We start from the raw sequence: 17954 nt of genomic DNA on the forward strand, positions 1-17954 counted from the left end.
TATGCATGGAGAACTTGAAATCTAGAGGTAGGAGAAATTTTTGCAGTCATCTACAAATGAAAGCTCGCTGACTGTAGATTTTGAGATCTGTCTATCATTGTTTGTGCTGCACCTTTAGCAACCTGCATATAGCTTTGGTGAAGATTGGGCAATCACCTTGATTCTAATGGCTTTGAAAATTTTGGTAACTCACCAGTTCATTGACTGGGGAGATAAATGGGTTTTTGTGTAAGTGAGTAGCTTCTTATATGCTATTGTCCAGTTTCCTATTGTATCCATGCAATATTTATGATTTTTCTCCAACTTTGAGGCTTCTAATATTTCAAAGTCAAGAAGTCCTAGACAAAAGGCAGAAGAACAAGGGGAGGATGAGGACATGTTATTAATGAAACAAAGCAAAGCAAAATAAAAATACCTCTTTGGAGTGTCATTTGAGAATTGGAAGTTTATACATTTGCCAAAAAGGGGATTTAAAATTCAAATATCAGTGGTAAGTAAACAGAAGATTTTGGAGGTACTGTGTATCTTCTGTCCAGGAAACATATTCTAAGTGATTTGCTACTGTTGAGGACCTGGGAGAGTGGTAAAGATAAACTCTTGATGAGAGTATATGAGTATATAAAGGAATGCCAAGCAATTCAAAAGACAGACTGGTTTAGAATCGTCTTTTGAATATTTTTTTCTGACTTGGAACTTTTTCATTGATTTGATATTATTCCCCTGGTGTTTTATCATCTTCCACAAAACTTAATTGATCTACCTCTTACACTAATGAGGTTCATTGTTTGTCAGATAGAGAATATGGGTTTAGTCAAATGTAGTTATTGACCCATTCTCTTTAGTTTTAGAAAATGGAGCTACCAACTTCCCTCAGTGTCTAATGTGATTTATTGACCTAGAAGTAAATTTCAGAGGAACTTAGATTTAATTTAAGTAACTCAAGTTGATACCATATACAATAAACCGCCTTCTATTCATCATAAAACAAGAGCAATTATCCTCCTGGCTCATGGTAGGCTCTTAATCTTAATCTTTGGAGCATCTGAAGCTCTGTCATCATACTATGAAAACAAATTATTGTGTCTAGACTGTAATACCTATAGATGAATTCTGAGAGAGAAAAAATGTATAGCTAATACTGACATTGGCTTTTAAAATAAATCATGGATAATATAAACAATAAACTGAATCATACATATTTTTATGCAAATACAAAACATTGGTGGAATTTGTCAAGTTTGATTGAGTATCAACTCATATATCCCCAAAGCACAATTGATTGAATTAATATGTTTGGGGCCAGGGACCTAAATGATGAGTAGAACAAGTTGATGAAAGATAAATTATAAGGATGCTAATACCAGAAATGGGGGGATTTGATCTCTAATGCTTTTATTTTTATCATCCCCAGAGGAAAAAGAGAATTGCATTTCTGATTTGGAGAGCTTTTGTCTTACTTCTCTCGTTCAAATTTAAAGTAGTACCACACAGTAGAAAAACAAATGATTCATAGTATGCTAACTTAAGGTTTAGTGCCACCTTCCTCACTAACAATTAGACGAAGTTACATAATGATCATATAACCATCTTTTCCTTCACTTTATTGAACAATACCTACTTAAGAACTTTTATAAGAACGACAATAAGTAATATTTTAAAGATTATCTATTTATTTATTTGACAGATATCACAAGTAGGCAGAAAGCCAGGCAGAGAGAGTGGGGAGGAAGCAGGCTCCCCACTGAGCAGAGAGCCCCATGTGGGGCTCGATTCCAGGACCCTGAGATCATGATCTGAACTGAAGGCAGAGGCTTTAACCCACTGAGCCACCCAGGCGCCCCAAGAGTGACAATAACTAATTAAGGAACATGCTTTGAAGACTTTTAAGATATGGAAGAAACAGCAAGTATTGCAGTTATTACACAAGATACTAAAAATGGAGAGAAGTGACATGAGGGCAGAAGGAACCTTGTATTTTGGCCTTCACAGGGTCATTTAGGTGGCGCTGCAGGAACTGGGCTTCAGAGTGACAGAGACCCAGATCAAAACCCTGTCTATGTCCCTACGGGCTTTCTGACGTTAGGAAGTTAAGTATCTGTTTCTTATCTATAAAAGGGAAATACTAATTTTTTTCATTCCTATATGGAAGTGGCCTAGGATGGTGTCTTATAGGAAATTAATCAAGTTCCATTCTGGTGCATTCTCTTAAACCACTGTGTTTTCTTTAGAGATATTTACCTATATTTTTGCAGTCAATTGTGCGTTACAAAAATTTGCGAAGTGTAGGTTGTTATTCCCATTTTTCAGAAAGATCACATGTGACATGAATTAGAATCTCAGTCTCAGGGGCGCCTGGGTGGCTCAGTGGGTTAAGCTGCTGCCTTCGGCTCAGGTCATGATCTCAGGGTTCTGGGATCGAGTCCCATGTCAGGCTTTCTGCTCAGCGGGGAGCCTGCTTCCTCCTTTCTCTCTCTGCCTGCCTCTCTGCCTACTTGTGATCTCTCTGTCAAATAAATAAATAAAATCTTTAAAAAAAAAAAAAAAAAGAATCTCAGTCTCAAACATCCATAATGGCAGAACCAAGGTGACTGATGATAGCCTCCAAGAACTGGTGTGATCTTTTGTGTTCTTTTCCTTCCTGTGTTTCTTAATCTTCCCACCTCATCTAAAATCTTAACACCGACTCCTCATTTCCCGCCTTCCTGCTTTATTTGTCTTCATAGCACCTACCACCATTTTTCATGGTATGTATTTATTTATAAATTAATTACTTTTTGTGGTAAACAGACTGTAAGAACAAGAGTTTTAGAAGTAACCTTCCCTTAATGAAAAGTATCAGTTGTTTGGATTTTCCACAACAAATGTTGAGATATTTTTAGGAATAAAATACTGCAAATTTCATTTATTCTAAGACAAAATACATTTAAAGAGGGTATCGGCATATGTGTTTTTAATAAATGACATGAAACTTACTTTGTCATGTATATTATAAACTTAGCTAAAAATTTCACTTCCTAGATCTGTGAGATTTTAAAGTATAGCACATTTTACTTGCATGGAGATTTTTATTCTAGAAAGGTATCTAACATGACAATCTGACAATCTGTCATTGGGATGCCATCGCTGCTTTTCTCAAATCAACTGACAAGACCTCATCTGGGCCTCTGCAAGTTGCTTAAGAACACTTCTAGAACAATCTAATGGGCATGTTCCAACTGTCACTTGGCAAAAAAAAAAAAAAAAGGAAAAAAAAGAAAAAATCACTAGAGATCAATCTCTATAGCGGGTCTTCTGGCAGAAAACCAGTCATATCGTTTTCTCCAATTGAGCCCTTGTGGGGAAAAAGGCCTTATCAAATTCCTTGGACATGAAGTTATCATTGGAACTATTCTCAAATCATGCTATGTAGCACCATGCAAGGAAGTTTGGCTTTTAAAGGTCAGGAGTGGCTTATAATGATTTAAATCATCTTATGATTGTTCAGAAGTGAAGAGGGTTATAATACTATAATAGCTTTGGGTCTTAGATACCCCTTTGTGAGAATAATCTATGTACTGCTAACAAAACCACAACTTCCTGGTGTAATTATTAAACTGACCAAAACTGAGAGACTGACGTAACTCTCACCCTACCCTGAACTTAGATTCAAAGTGTAGAACTAGATCATTCAGATTGTGGGTATAGAAGAGAAGATAGAGTGTGTAAAAGGCAAAAAATACATTGATTTCCCATGAACAAATACCTAAGCTTGGATAATAATTAATGTAAAAAAATTTAATATTAAAGAATTCAGTTTTATATTCTAATTTGGATTTATTTTTCTTCATTGACTAAATAGAAGAATATAGGTTTTCAAGTAAAAATATACTAGTAGAATATACATTAAATATAGTTACTGTGAGTCCTGTAGAATAACAGTAAAGGAACCTCAGATCTAAAATGTGACATTTTTAATGCTCACTCTTCCTTGAATGGCTGTACTAAGCTTAATGAAATCATAATAAAACATATGCTATGATAATAAAACATACTTCACTCATAAATACTATATTATAGTACATACCTTAATTCATGTATAGGTCTACAAAATAAGAAGACTTATCTAGACCATCAAAAAGCTTTTAACTAGGGAACCTGGGTGGCTCAGTTGGTTAAGCACCCAACACTTGATTGCAGCTCAGGTCGTGATCTCAGGGTTCTAGGCTCCATGCCCAGCAGGGAGTCTGCTTGAGATTCTCTCTCTCCCTCTGCTCCCACCCACCCACTGGCACATGCATACCCTTTATCTCTCTCTCTCAAAGCTTTTAACTATATTTTTAAATTTTATTTTAATAAATGTTAAATATAATGTGCTAATGTTCATTATAAAAATCATTCTTATTTTATGTTAGAGGTGTATAGTGTAGACTATAAAGTTGGTATCTCCTATAAACTTCTGTAGAAATGTCAAGGTCTAATTTTGCTATACTTCTTCAAATGCATTGAGTAACTTGGTCTCTTTGCAGAATATACCCTTGCTGTGATGGAAGAATGAAAGCCTTTAGCAATGAAAATTTAACTACATTTATACAATATTTTAAATTCTCTTGGTTGATTAAACTACATTTTTCTAAAACAGGAGATGTTTTTAGTGTTTTTGTTAGCATCTTAATAAGAAATAGTCTCTTCAGTGGAAGAGAAGAATAGAGAGCAAGAAGAGTTTCTAATTAATTTTATATTAAAAATAGTAGCTTGACATTTACTACTTTGTCCTTCTCCAAATGTCTACAAAATCTTGCCTTCTACATTATGGTAATTTGCCTTAAATTGGCAGTCATTTGTACCATGTATGTCACTTTGAAACTTGTAGACATGTTTATTTATCATACTTACCTGATTTTAGAGATATTAAAAAGCCAAAACTCTAATCCCTAGTCAAGTTTATCTGAGAACATAAAATACATAATGTGTAGAAGTGTATATTTCAGTATTTAACCATATTTGCTTATATACAACATAATTGTGCCCACCCACTATGGTGTGTACGTGTGTGTGTGTGTGTGTTTATAGATCTATAAAATAAGAGTGCCGAACTATAGTCATATGGCTTCTTGTAGAAAAATGTAGAACCACTCTATAATTGACTGATGACTGAAATTTCAAAGAACTTATTTCTTGGTAATTCATTCTGCGATTTTATTTGTCTTAAATATGGTTGGATTTAGTTGCTCAAACTTTGGCACATTAAAAAAATTGTCTCTGCATTCCTTCTTCATGATTAAAGCCATATCGAAAACTTGGCATAATAAAATCCAGTAAATACATCTTATTACTAAACAATGCTTTGTCTTCTTAGAGTAACTAGCTACTTTAGCTGATCTACTGCAAACTCTTAAGTAATTTCAATCTCTCATTTTGGAAACATGTCTTATCAAAAATTTTTTCTTATAGCTGGTGTACCTTCCAAAGTTATGACACTTGCTTTTTGACATTTTGCAAAAGGAATATGAATTAATCACTGAGTATGTCCAGCAAGGGGAGAGGTATCCTACTGAGATACTATGAGCTTCCATTGTGGCACACGCAAGCTGTTTCTGCAATTACAGTGCAAGAAAACATCCCCACCACTAATTCATTCCTGCTTGCTCAGTCCCCAGTCTCTTAAAATTCTAGGTCCTAGGAACACGAGTAGATTCTATGCCCGTGTAATGTTGATTCTGTTATTGCACCTTCTGAAAATAAAGAGGTTTCTGTGAACACCAAAACAATCTGGGCCATTGTCTTTTGAAAACACTTAAAAGCCCTTGTTGTTGTTACCAAAATTGCATTTTATTAATTAAGAACCACATGTGATTGTATATTTAAAAAAAAGAAGTCTAGCCAGGAAGCAAAAGAGAATGATTTCATTACTACTTGTTTTAGTACAGATCAGTACTTTACAAAAAAGTCTTTCAGAAGACAATATACAAAAAATGTGTGTGTGTGTGTGTGTGTGTGTGTGTGTGTGTGCGCGCCACATTTTCTTTATCCATTCATCTGTCAATGGACATGTGGGTTCTTTCTATAGTTTGGCTGTTGTGGACACTGCTGCTTTAAACATTGGGTGCACGTGCCCCTTCAGATCACTACATTTGTATCGTTGGGGTAAATACCCAGTAGTGCAACTGCTAGGTCATAGTGTAGCTCTATTTTCAACTTGTTGAGGAACCTCCATACTGTTTTCTAGAATGGCTACAGCAGCTTGCATTTCCACCAAGAGTGTGGGAGGGCTCCCTTTTCTCCAGATCTTCACCAACATCTGTTGTTTCCTGAGTTGTTAATTTTAGCCATTCTGACTGGTGTGAGGTGGTATCGCATCATGGTTTTGATTTGATTTGACTGATGCCAAGTGATGTCGAGCATTTTTATGTGTTTGATGGTCATTTGGATATTTTCTTTGGTGAAATGTCTGTTCATGTCTTCTGCCCATTTCTTGATTGGATTATTTGTTCTTTGGGTGTTGAGTTTGATAAGTTCTTCATAGATTTTGGAATCTTGCCCTTTATCAGATATGTCATTTGCAAATATCTTCTCCCATTCTGTCAGCTGTATTTTGATTTTTAAATTGCCCTCTAGTTCTAAGACCAATTCTGTTTTAATGAAGGGCACCAGAATTTCCTTACAGCAATTTCCTATGCCAGGTAATATCTCTCTGAAATCTCTAAAATGTAGGACTTGATTTTACTCCAGGCTGAAGTGTTGTGATCATATCCACAAAAATGGAATTATATATATATATATTTTTTCCTATGGGGGGGAGAAACGGGGAGCACAAGGATGGGGAGAGGGAGAAAAGAAAGAATCGCAAGCAGAGACCCCTTGCCAGGTACAGAGCCCTTTGAACGGGGGCAAGGGGGTGTGAGGGGTGCTCCAACCCATGATCCTGAGGTTATGACCTGCACCAAAATCAAGAGTTGGATGCTCAACTGATTGAGCCAACCAAGTGTCCCAGTACCTATACTTTTAATGACATAAAAAAGATATTATTAAATCTGGAAGTCTTTGTAATTTTTTTTTTTTGTTATATAGTTGTTGTCTTTAGCAACATGGTGTAATTTTAGTTTTTCCTTGTCACCTTTACCAATTGTCAGTAGTAAAATTACTAAAGAGGTTAATAATTGTGAACAAGTCCCACTACAACCCTACTCTACAGACAGCAAAAATGCTCAGTCCACACATAATGTTTTTATTCTGATGTTTGTCTGTCCTGTGTCACCTTCAGCACTGCTACTCATGTATATTGTGGAAAGAACCACCAATGCCTTGCCACAGTAAATAGACTGCCCCCCAGCAAAGAGACTACCGACACTCAGTGTTGGTAATAATGTCAAAACTTTCTTTCTCATCAATTTCCCATTTCTTTTTTAGGGCATCCTTGAAGATTAATAAGAGACCTATTCAGGCACCTATAAAGGTAGGAAAAGAATCTTTCTGGTTATAAAATACGTTGTGTTTGTTTTAGCTTTGTTGCAATAATGTATTCATCAATTCAGACATAGCTAGAATTGAGGTTGCTTATTCTAAATAACTGAAAAGTTTATTACATCTGCTTATTCACCAAAATTGTTATCATCCAACACATAGTATTTAATCATCAGTTTGAATTTTTCTTCCGTACTATTATATACTACTACAGTTTGTTGTATATTATCATATTTTAAGTTTACAGTAGATGGAATTAACTCTTTCTTTTACATTTTTATAATACCGTCTCCATAATTTTAGGGTGGTTAGACATACCATATGCAATTTCCATATATCAAGAAGGCAGTTTTTAATATGTATATTTATGTGTATTAATACATGTAAAATATTGTTAGCAACTGAAATTGTCTTATCTACCCTAATTTCACATTTTTAGGAGTATTTTAAACCTGTGATTTTTAAAGAAACAACCAAAGTAAGCATAAGCATAATTAGCCATCAGTGATTTAGTAATATAAATATTAATTTGGAAGAATTTACTTCATTACTTGCTTTACTTAAAAAGAGTGCCAGAAAACGTGGCCCCTTTCTTGGCTAGGACCTATGTGAAGATAAATTTAGAATTTCTCTTCTAGTAAATACTTCTCTGATAATAGCTTAATTGTAGCTATTTCAAACCAAATTGTTTAATTGTGGTGAATCATATGCAAATTGTTCAGATGTAGGTCAACCTCCCACTCCCTCATTCTAGTACCTCTTTTCTAAATTCAGGACAAATTGCTCAATGTCTAAAAGAGACAGAACAGTACAGATTAAAGACATAAGACAAAAACCAAAACAACGATAACATAAAAACCAGCAGTGGGCCAGGAGTCAGAAAGTTCTCCTAAAAATGGCAAGGCAGGTTGCATTTATTTATACCTTGGTTAATGATCTCTTATGCTTGCTGTGTGTGTTTGTACACAATTGTTTGCTCACTGCTCATGTGATTTGTGGCTGGCGAAGCATGGCACCTCTAGGATACTAAGTTTCTTTACCTGTAAATACATGTAATAATATCTTTCCTGTCCACTTATTGAACTGAAATGAGAATGCAGTAGAATAAGGAATGTAAAATGTGTGTCTGCTCATTTTCCACGTGGAAAGAGCATGTTATTTTTGGTTAAGTGTGGTTGAGTGAAGAGTGGCAGGCCTCATTGATGGAAAAGAATGTCTTGTGTAGTTCTGGGTGAAACCAACTGCGATATACTGCCATTGTCATAGCTAAAGAAATTCTTTATCTTTCCAGTGGTTAAATTATGTTCTAATCTGTAGTTGCTTTTGTGATGGAGCATTGTATCATTTTCTGTAAGTGGTCAAGGTTTTATGATTCTATTTAATTTTCATATGTTGTCTACTGTACATTCAAAGAAAAAAAATGATTTCCAGTTACTAAAGCATTGAAAAGTTATAAAGCAGATTCATGAATTTGTTACATTTATTGCTTTCATCTTTAGGCAATTATTGCCAGTGTTTTGATATATTGACAGAAAATAGTGAGCCTTGCTGATTATTGTTGAAAAACTATTTCTGCTTTAATTCTAATAAAATTAGAATTCTGCCTTAACATAAGAATAATTTTTAGAATTATCATTCTTCAATGGAATTGATTGTTCAATAATTTGAATTTACATCTTTACGGAATTTATCATTTTAACATTTTCTGTAGTTTATCCTGAATTAAATTGTTCATTCATGAAATTATTGAAGAGTTATCGAATTAAACTACTGAGTTAAAAAGTGTCAGCTTTTTTTCTATTTACAAAATGGGAAAAAGGATAGTGTATACTTTGTACTTCTTTCAATGTAAATATTTTTGTTTGAGTTATTTAAAATCAAACAATTAAGAGTGACACTAAATATAAAGTACTATTTCACTCAAAGTAGGTTAGTGCTAAATGTTTTGGTGGGACATTGCATCCACCAAATTCTTTTTTTTTTTTTAAGATCTTATTTATTTATTTGACAGATAGAGATCACAAGTAGGCAGAGAGAGAGGAGGAAGCAGGCTCCCTGCCGAGCAGAGAGGCCGATGCGGGGCTCCATCCCACGACCCTGCGATCATGACCTGAGCTGAAGGCAGAGGCTTTAACCCACTGAGCCACCCAGGCGCCCCTCCAAATTCTTTTTTTTAATGTGGGTAACATTCTTCTCTCTATATATAAACATCAATATTACTATGAGTGCATAATGCTTTTGAAGTCAGGCTGGGTCTGAGGACCCAAAGAATCATCCCACAGGACCAGTTAAGAGTCTCCTTGGCTGAACACAGGATAGAAATCAAATATGAGCCATAGGAAGTAGAAACAGAGGTTATTGAAAATGTAGAGGAAAAGAATAGCAGATGGACTGTCTAGAAGATTTGGAAAGAAAAGTAGGATAAGCTTTATCATTGCTTGGGACTAGGAGTTTATATTGGAAAAGGGTGTAGGGTGTGTGTTCCTCCAAGAATTCAGGGTTGGTCTAATCAGAGGAAGTGTCAGGTGGAACAATAGGTGTTATTCCATAAATTACTGAAGGTAGAGGTATTGATGCCAGCATCAGCCAAGGTTTGTTTGAAGCTAATATCCTGGAACGTGTTTGGGATCTGGCTCTTCCTAAGTGTTGTTGGGTCTTTGGGGCCTAAGACAAAACTCAGAGAATGATTACCCTTCTTGCCTTCCCCTTGAAGTGGGAACAGAGGTTTTTTGGCTTATTCAAAGGCGAAATATGGAATGTGAGTAAATGGCGCCTTGCAGAAAAACAGCAGAGATGGAGACGTTCTACAATGGATCCCCTTCAGCTTCCCTATCTCACTTTCATACTATATACTTGATTCCGTTTTTTTTTTTAATTTTTTTTTTTTATAAACATATTTTTATCCCCAGGGGTACAGTCTGTGAATCACCAGGTTTACACACTTCACAGCACTCACCAAAGCACATACCCTCCCCAATGTCCATAACCTCACCCCTCTTCTCCCAAACCCCCTCCCCCCAGCAACCCTCAGTTTGTTTTGTGAGATTAAGAGTCACTTATGGTTTGTCTCCCTCCCAATTCCATCTTGTTTCATTGATTCTTCTTCTACCCACTTAAGCCCCCATGTTGCATCACCACTTCCTCATATCAGGGAAATCATATGATAGTTGTCTTTCTCTGTTTGACTTATTTCGCTAAGCATGATACTCTCTAGTTCCATCCATGTTGTCACAAATGGCAAGATTTCATTTCTTTTGATGGCTGCATAGTATTCCATTGTGTATATATACCACATCTTCTATGGAAAGAACCTAGATGTCCATCAACAGATGAATGGATCAAGAAGATGTGGTATATATACACAATGGAATACATGATTCCGTTTTTAACATTTTCGTGGTAGACATGCTTTTAAGTCATCCATTTCATCCTTCTTAATGGCCCCGTGTTAACACTTTTTCTGATGTATCACGATTTATTTAATAGACCCTCTAACATTTTTTTTAAAGTTTTTATTTTAATCTCCTGGTACTCTGCAAAGTGCTTTCCTTAATCCCCTACCCTTCCTCCCTTCTGGTAACCATCAGTTTGTTCTTTATAGTTAATATTCTGTTTCTTGGTCTGTCTCTCTCTCAGTCTCTCTCTTTTTCCCTTTGCTCATTTGTTTTGTTTCTTAGATTCCATATATGTGGGAAATCATATGGCATTTGTCTTTTTCTGACTGACTTATTTCACTTAGCTTTATACTCTAGAGCTTGATCCATCTTTCTAAATGGCAAGATTTCATTCTTTTTATGGCTGAATAATATTCCATTGTATGTACTACGTCTTCTTTATCCATTCATCTATCAATGGACACTTGGGCTGTTTCTATATTTTAGCTATTATAAATAATGCTGCTATAAATGTAGGGGTGCATGTATCCCTTTGAATTACTGTTTTTGTATTCTTTGGGTAAATACCCACTAGTACAATTCCTGGATCGTAGGGTAGTTCTAACTCTTTGAGGAGTCTCCATACTGTTTTCCACAGTGGCTATACCAGTTTGCCTTGCCACCAACAGTGTAAGAGGATTCCTTTCTCTTCACATTCTTGCCAACACCTGTTGTTTCTTGTGTTGTTGGTTTTAGCCATTCTGACAGGTGTGAGGTGATCTTCTTGTAGTTTAGATTTGCATTTCCCTGATGGTAAGTGATGATGAGCATCTTTTTATGCACCCATTAGCCATTGGGAAAATATCTTCTTTGGGAAAATATCTATTCATGTCTTCTGTCCATTTTTAATTTTTATTTATTTATTTTTAAATTTTCATTTGTGTATTTGTCAGAGAGAGCAAGAGGGAGAGGGAGAGAGAGAGAGTACACAAGCAGGGGGAGTGGCAGGCAGAGGCAGAGGAAGAAGCAGGCTACCTCCTGAGCATGGGGCCTGATGCAGAATTCGATCCCAGGACCCTGGGATCATGACCTGAGCCAAAGACTGATGCTTAATTGACTGAGCCACCCAGGCTCTCCTGTCTTCTGCCCATTTTTAAAATGGATTATTCATTCTTGAGGTGTTGAGTTTTAGAAGTCTTTATATATTTTGGGTGCTAATGCTTTATCAGGTATGTCATTTGCAAATATCTTCTCCCATTCCATATGCTGTCTTTCAGTTTTATTGATCTTTTTTTCCTTCACTGTGCAGAAGCTTTTTACTTTACAATAATCCCAGTAGTTTATTTTTGCTTTTGTTTCCCTTCCTCTGGAGACATAACTAGAAAAATGTTGCTATGGCTGATACCAGAACAGTTACTGCCTGTGCTTTCTTCTAGGATTTTTATGATTTCAGGTCTCTCTCTTTTATGATTTCATGGTCTTAAAGCCATGTTGAATTTATTTTTGTGCATAGTATAAGAAAGTGGTCCAGTTTCATTCTTTTGCATGTTGCTATGCAGTTTTCCCAACACCATTTGTTAGAGAGACTGTCTTTTTCCCCATTGGATATTCTTCTTGTTTTTTCAAAGATAATTGACCATGTAGTCATGGGTTCTTTTCCGGGTTTTCTTTCCTTTCTAATGATCTATGTTTCTATTTTTTGTGCCAGTACTGTACTATTTTGATTGTAATAGCTTTGTAATGTGACTTGAAGTCCAGTATTGTAATGCCTCCAGCTTTGCTTTTCATTTTCAAGGTTGCTTTGATTACTGGGAGTCTTTTGTGTTTCCATAAAAATTTTAGGATCATTTGTTCTAGCTCTGTGAAAAATGCTGTTGATATTTTGATAGGGATTGCATTACATATGTAAATTGCTGTGGATGGTATACATAACTTAATATTTGTTCTTCCAATCCATAAACATGGAATGTATTTTCATTTCTTTGTGTCATCTTTAATTTCTTTCATCAGTGTTTTATAGTTTTCAGAGGAAGGGTCTTTCACAGCTGTAGTTAGGTCCATGGTTCGTTCCTAGATATCTTATTTAATTTTCTTTTTTAAGTAGAGCTTTAAAATAGAATGTGGGAAAGCCGTTCTAAATAACACTTTTGGCAGGCATACAAAAGAACAATTCCCATTTGTACACTGAATTAGGAAATTAATGAGTGAAGAAAAAGTATTACAGTAAAGAAGCATAAAAAATATTATTAGGTAAGTGGACATAAAAGTTCAGGGGAAAGGAAAGCTAATAATAGCATAGTTCACGCAACAGTGTCATAGGTGTATAAAACTAAAATTCTATTTGTGTTTTCAAGGTTCACCCCAAATGACACCTCCTTCGTATGCATTCAAAGAGACTCCTCCCTTCATCCTCATTCTTACCCCTTATTTTACATCTCCATAAAACTGGCAAGAAAGAGAAACCATCACATTATGTCATATATAAAAATTCATCTTGCATGTATCTTTTTCCCCTAGTAAGCTGTTAACTCATAGAAGGTAATGACTGTGTATTATTTGTCTTTGAACCCAGTAGTTGCTGCATAAATGGTCTTTCAGTTAAATTATATTGAAGTGTGAGAAAGGGGAGGAATCAGGCAGAAATGTTTAATGTTACCAAATTTTATAAGGTGTGACTATCTGCCTTTTTATTGTTTCTGTAATTAATAATCATTAGTGCTTCTGGTGGATGAGATGAAATAATATAAACACATGGCTTTTGAGATATAACGAAAATTATTTTAAATCAAATTTTAATGGTTTTTTTCCTGTGGTATTCATGCTCAAAAGCATACCTATAAGCCAAATATTTAAGAAATATATTTATGAATATATGAAAAAAATTTGCATTGTGAACTTATACATTACCTCATATGAGCTTAAAAACAGCTTGTTAGGTTTAAAACATTATACATATGTAAAACTTTATTATCATTAAGATAGTAATAAAGTTGACTCTGGATGACTAATATGGATGGTTATTTGCAAAATCCAAATAATATGTAGAAGAATTCTTTATGTGAAGTCTGTTAGAAGAAAGGGAGTATTGTTTTCAGTACTTTGTATAATGCAAGTTGCTACTCATGCCATTTAAATGAATCTTTAACTTGGTCTCAACCAGGAAAAGTAGAGTTATTTATAATTGGAATGATTTTTGAAGGAATCTCTGATTCCATATTAGTTTGAACTCAATGGTAATATAAATCGCAAATATCTGAACAGACTTACCAAGAACAATTTCCATTACAGAAAAATTAAGAATTAGTGCGTATAAAAGTCTCTTTTGAAACTGACTGTAATGCCAAGTGCACAATAGTTTTTCTCCTCATCTGAATAGCCCCAACTTTGATTTCACATTCTTTTTTTTTACTGGGCAAGTCAGGAAGGAGGAAAGGATCATGGTCAGTCTTTTCTATAAAAAATTTCTTTTGAGCTCATTGCTGACCTTTTTAAATCTGGAGCTTGAAACTTAGTATTTCAAATGCATAATTTTGTTCTCTTTGCTGTCAAAGGTCTCCCAGTCATTGTTATCTGTTTGGCCAGGGTTGAATATGCAAGAACTTTCAGGACTCACACATACAACAAAAGTGAATATAACAAACCAGTATCAGACAATAAGGATTGGTATGAACGGGGGAAGAGATGATCATAAGCTCAACATACAAGGGCTATTTCTACTCATTCTAGTCAAATTTTCTAGTCAATTGTTCATTCTAGAGGCCATAACTTCTAAAGGTATAAAGAGTTGAACCCTGGAATTTTTATGTAAAATCTTATGGTTTTTGAGTGTTAGATCAAAATTTTTTAATTGGAAAAAATAAAAAGGAAATCATACAAGGAGTCAAGATGTGCCTTAGGTAGGCAATTTGTTACCTTTGCTTAAATAAAGTGTAAATAATTGACCAATGAATAAATGAGCCATAGACCTCTATAAGAAATAGAGAAATTAAAGAACACTCCAACCCTGTTCTCCCTTGTCTATTAGAAATTTAATATAATATTTTAAGGAGAGACATAGTCATAGTACCAATATGGAGACCTACCAGATAAGTATTTTCCAATCTATCTCTGCATTTCAGAGGCCAGAAAGACCAGAAAAGGGGGAGCAAGAGTGAACCAAGGAAGCTCAGAAGGTGTTAAAATATATTATGATATGTTAAAGGATTATGGCTATGAAACATCATTTTTTGGACACTTTTATCTGATCCCAATTTACCTTCTATTGCTAATTTATTACTATCTTTCCTTTACTCCAAATTTTTTATAAACATTTGTCTTTTATGAATCTTTAAAAGCAAATGATGAAAAGAGATGATAGGTCAAAAGGAAGTCAAACTCATGGCAAAAATATATATCAAATATGCAAATCCTGTCACATAATTTTTACAAAGTAAACATGGATCCAATGGACCCTGGTTTGTTTTCCAATCTGACCTATTTAAGATTTACTTTGTTTTTGAAGTCTCTCTGCTTTCCTTCCAGACAAACTCACCCTTCCCTCTGCTAATGCAATACTTTCTTATATTACCACACATTTCACCTGCAGTTAGTGGTATCTAATTACAGTGCTTACCTATCTCTCTTCCCAAATAGAATTAAGAATCTTGAGATCAGAAACGATATCTTTAAAACTTTTTTTGGAAACAGTCATGAACTTATAGGAAATTTGTAAGTACAGCACGGAAAACCATCTGAAAGTAAATGTCCAACCTACTGTCCCATTACCCTAAATTACTTTAGGCTGTGGCTGCTCATAAACAAAGACATTTTTCACCTAACCACATAAAAGTCATCAATCTCACATGCTAAGGACTCACTTATCCCCACCCCCACCACCAGATTCAAATGTTGAAGCCCTAATCCTCATTGTAATGATATTTAAAGAAGAAGCCTTTGGGAGCTAAGTAGGTTTAGAGGAGATCATGAAGTGGGACCCTCATGATAGGATTAGTGCCCTTGTAAGAAGAGACACCAAAGGCCTTGCTTGCTTTCCCTTTTTCTGCCATGTGAGGGCACAAGCAAGGAAGAGTTCTCACCAAAGATAGGAATTACCTGGCACTTTAATCTTAGACTTCCCACCCTCCAGAACTGTGAGGAGTAAATTCCCGTTGCTTAAGCCACCCAGCCTATAATATTTTGTTATGGAAGCCTCAGCTTACTAATACATCAGGAAATTAACAATGATATATCACTGCCATTGAATCCTCAGATTCCATTCAAGATTTATTGGTTGTTCAAATAAATTTCAACTACTATCCTTTAGAATGTAAGAATTTTTTTCTGAATGATGTGCCTCATTCAGTAATCATGTTTTATTCATCTCCATAATGTAGAAAAGTTCTACAGACTTTCCTTAACTTTCATGGCCCTGATATTTTTGAAGATTACATTCTAATTGTTTTCTAGAATGACCTTTATTTTTTATTTGTCTAATGCAGAGACCATAGCTTACATAAATTTGGATCTTAGCATCTTGAACATTGTCTGGTATGTAGCCTATGTTTAATAAATGCTAGTGAGGAATAAATTAGTGTATGAAAACTTTTACTGGGAAACTGACTCTGAATCACTTGGGTAATGCTAATAGTAAATATTTCAAAACTTAAAGAGAAAAATGTTAAACATGTCCAAAATAAGAAAACAAATAAACGAACAAAACACACCCTGCCACGCTCTGGTGTCTTCCTCTGTTCTTAGTGAGTATGCATATACTGGTTACTATGTAAATTAATATTAGTTTCCCTAGAGCAGTGTTTTTCAAAGCATGGTCTGTGGACTGTTTCCAGTTTACATGCTGTTTCTGGATTATGATGAAATAAGTAGAGAAATTGGGAATAAACATTTAGAAACATTTCTGGCATTTTGACAAAGTAATTCTACTTCTGCTTAATCTAGTAATTCTAAAGCGAAATATTGGATATATTTTATCCACTTATCTTATTTCATTTATCTAATAGTTACTTTACATTGTATTTACCATAATCTTTTATTCACAATGAGTTAGACATTAAAAACGTAGTCATTTGGAACACTTGGGTGGCTCAGTTGGCTAAGCTTCTGACTCTTGATTTTGGCTCAGTTCATGATCTCAGCGTCCTAAGATGAAGCCCTGTCTCAGACTCCACACTCAGAGGGGAGTCTGTTTGAAATGCTCTCCCTTTGCCCCTCCCCCAACTCATGGCACTCTTGTACTCCCACTCACTTTTGCTCTCTCTCTTTCTCCCCCTTAAATATATATATATATATATGACTCTATTCTGATGAGAACTACAGAAACTGTTATAAATGACTATATATATATAAATGTTATAAATGACTATATATAAATTTATATAAATATATAATATATATTATATTATATATAATACAAATATATATAAATATAAATATATATCTATAAATGACTATATACATCTATATATATCTTTATATATAAATGTCTTAAATGACTATATATAAATGTATATAAATATATAAATACATATATAAATATATATAAATATAAATATATGTATATAAATATATATATAAATGACTATATATATAGTCATTTATAACAGTTTTTGTAGTTCTCATCAGGATAGAGTGGGATAAATATGAGCTAGAATATAATGGATTTTGACCTGGAACCTGTAGAATGAGTAAGATATTTTTAGTTTGTAAAGCACAGAAATGGGCCATTCAGGCATAATGAAGTGCAAAAGTATACTTGTGTTATATGCATGTACTTGTGTGCATGCTCGTGTGTGTTGAATGGGCATCAAAAGACAGTAACAGCCCATGATTCCAATCCTGGATGATAAGACCACTCCCACATCTGATTCCATTGCGTCCTGAGCACTGGTTCCATTAGCACTCCCCTCTCCAGAACACCTTCTTGTTCTCCCTTTCCTTTCCGAACTTATCTTCTCTCTGGGCCACCTGAAACCTAGAATTCCCATTGTTGGCAAAACATAAATAAGCAACTCTGACCCCCAAAGTGGGCAATAATAATACCACCTCTTGATGATGGAGCCTATACCCACTTTTCCAAATAGTTAAGCAAAGAGAGAGGAGATGGAGATAGCAGAGGAAAAACAATGAGAGAAAGAATAGCATGAG

The 17954-nt window shown here is 34.9% G+C and overlaps 1 protein-coding gene across 1 annotated transcript in view; it reads left to right on the plus strand.

The window, feature by feature from the left end:
* LOC116591889 overlaps nucleotides 1–17954 on the plus strand; it is a 527246-nt gene that overhangs the window by 414577 nt on the left and 94715 nt on the right. The window contains exon 8 of the mRNA XM_032345255.1: nucleotides 7387–7432. Coding sequence (XP_032201146.1) covers nucleotides 7387–7432 — 46 coding nt within the window. The remainder of the gene's footprint in view (nucleotides 1–7386; nucleotides 7433–17954) is intronic.

Source organism: Mustela erminea, chromosome 1, assembly GCF_009829155.1.
Source record: "Mustela erminea isolate mMusErm1 chromosome 1, mMusErm1.Pri, whole genome shotgun sequence".
NCBI classification, from domain to species: Eukaryota; Metazoa; Chordata; class Mammalia; order Carnivora; family Mustelidae; genus Mustela; species Mustela erminea.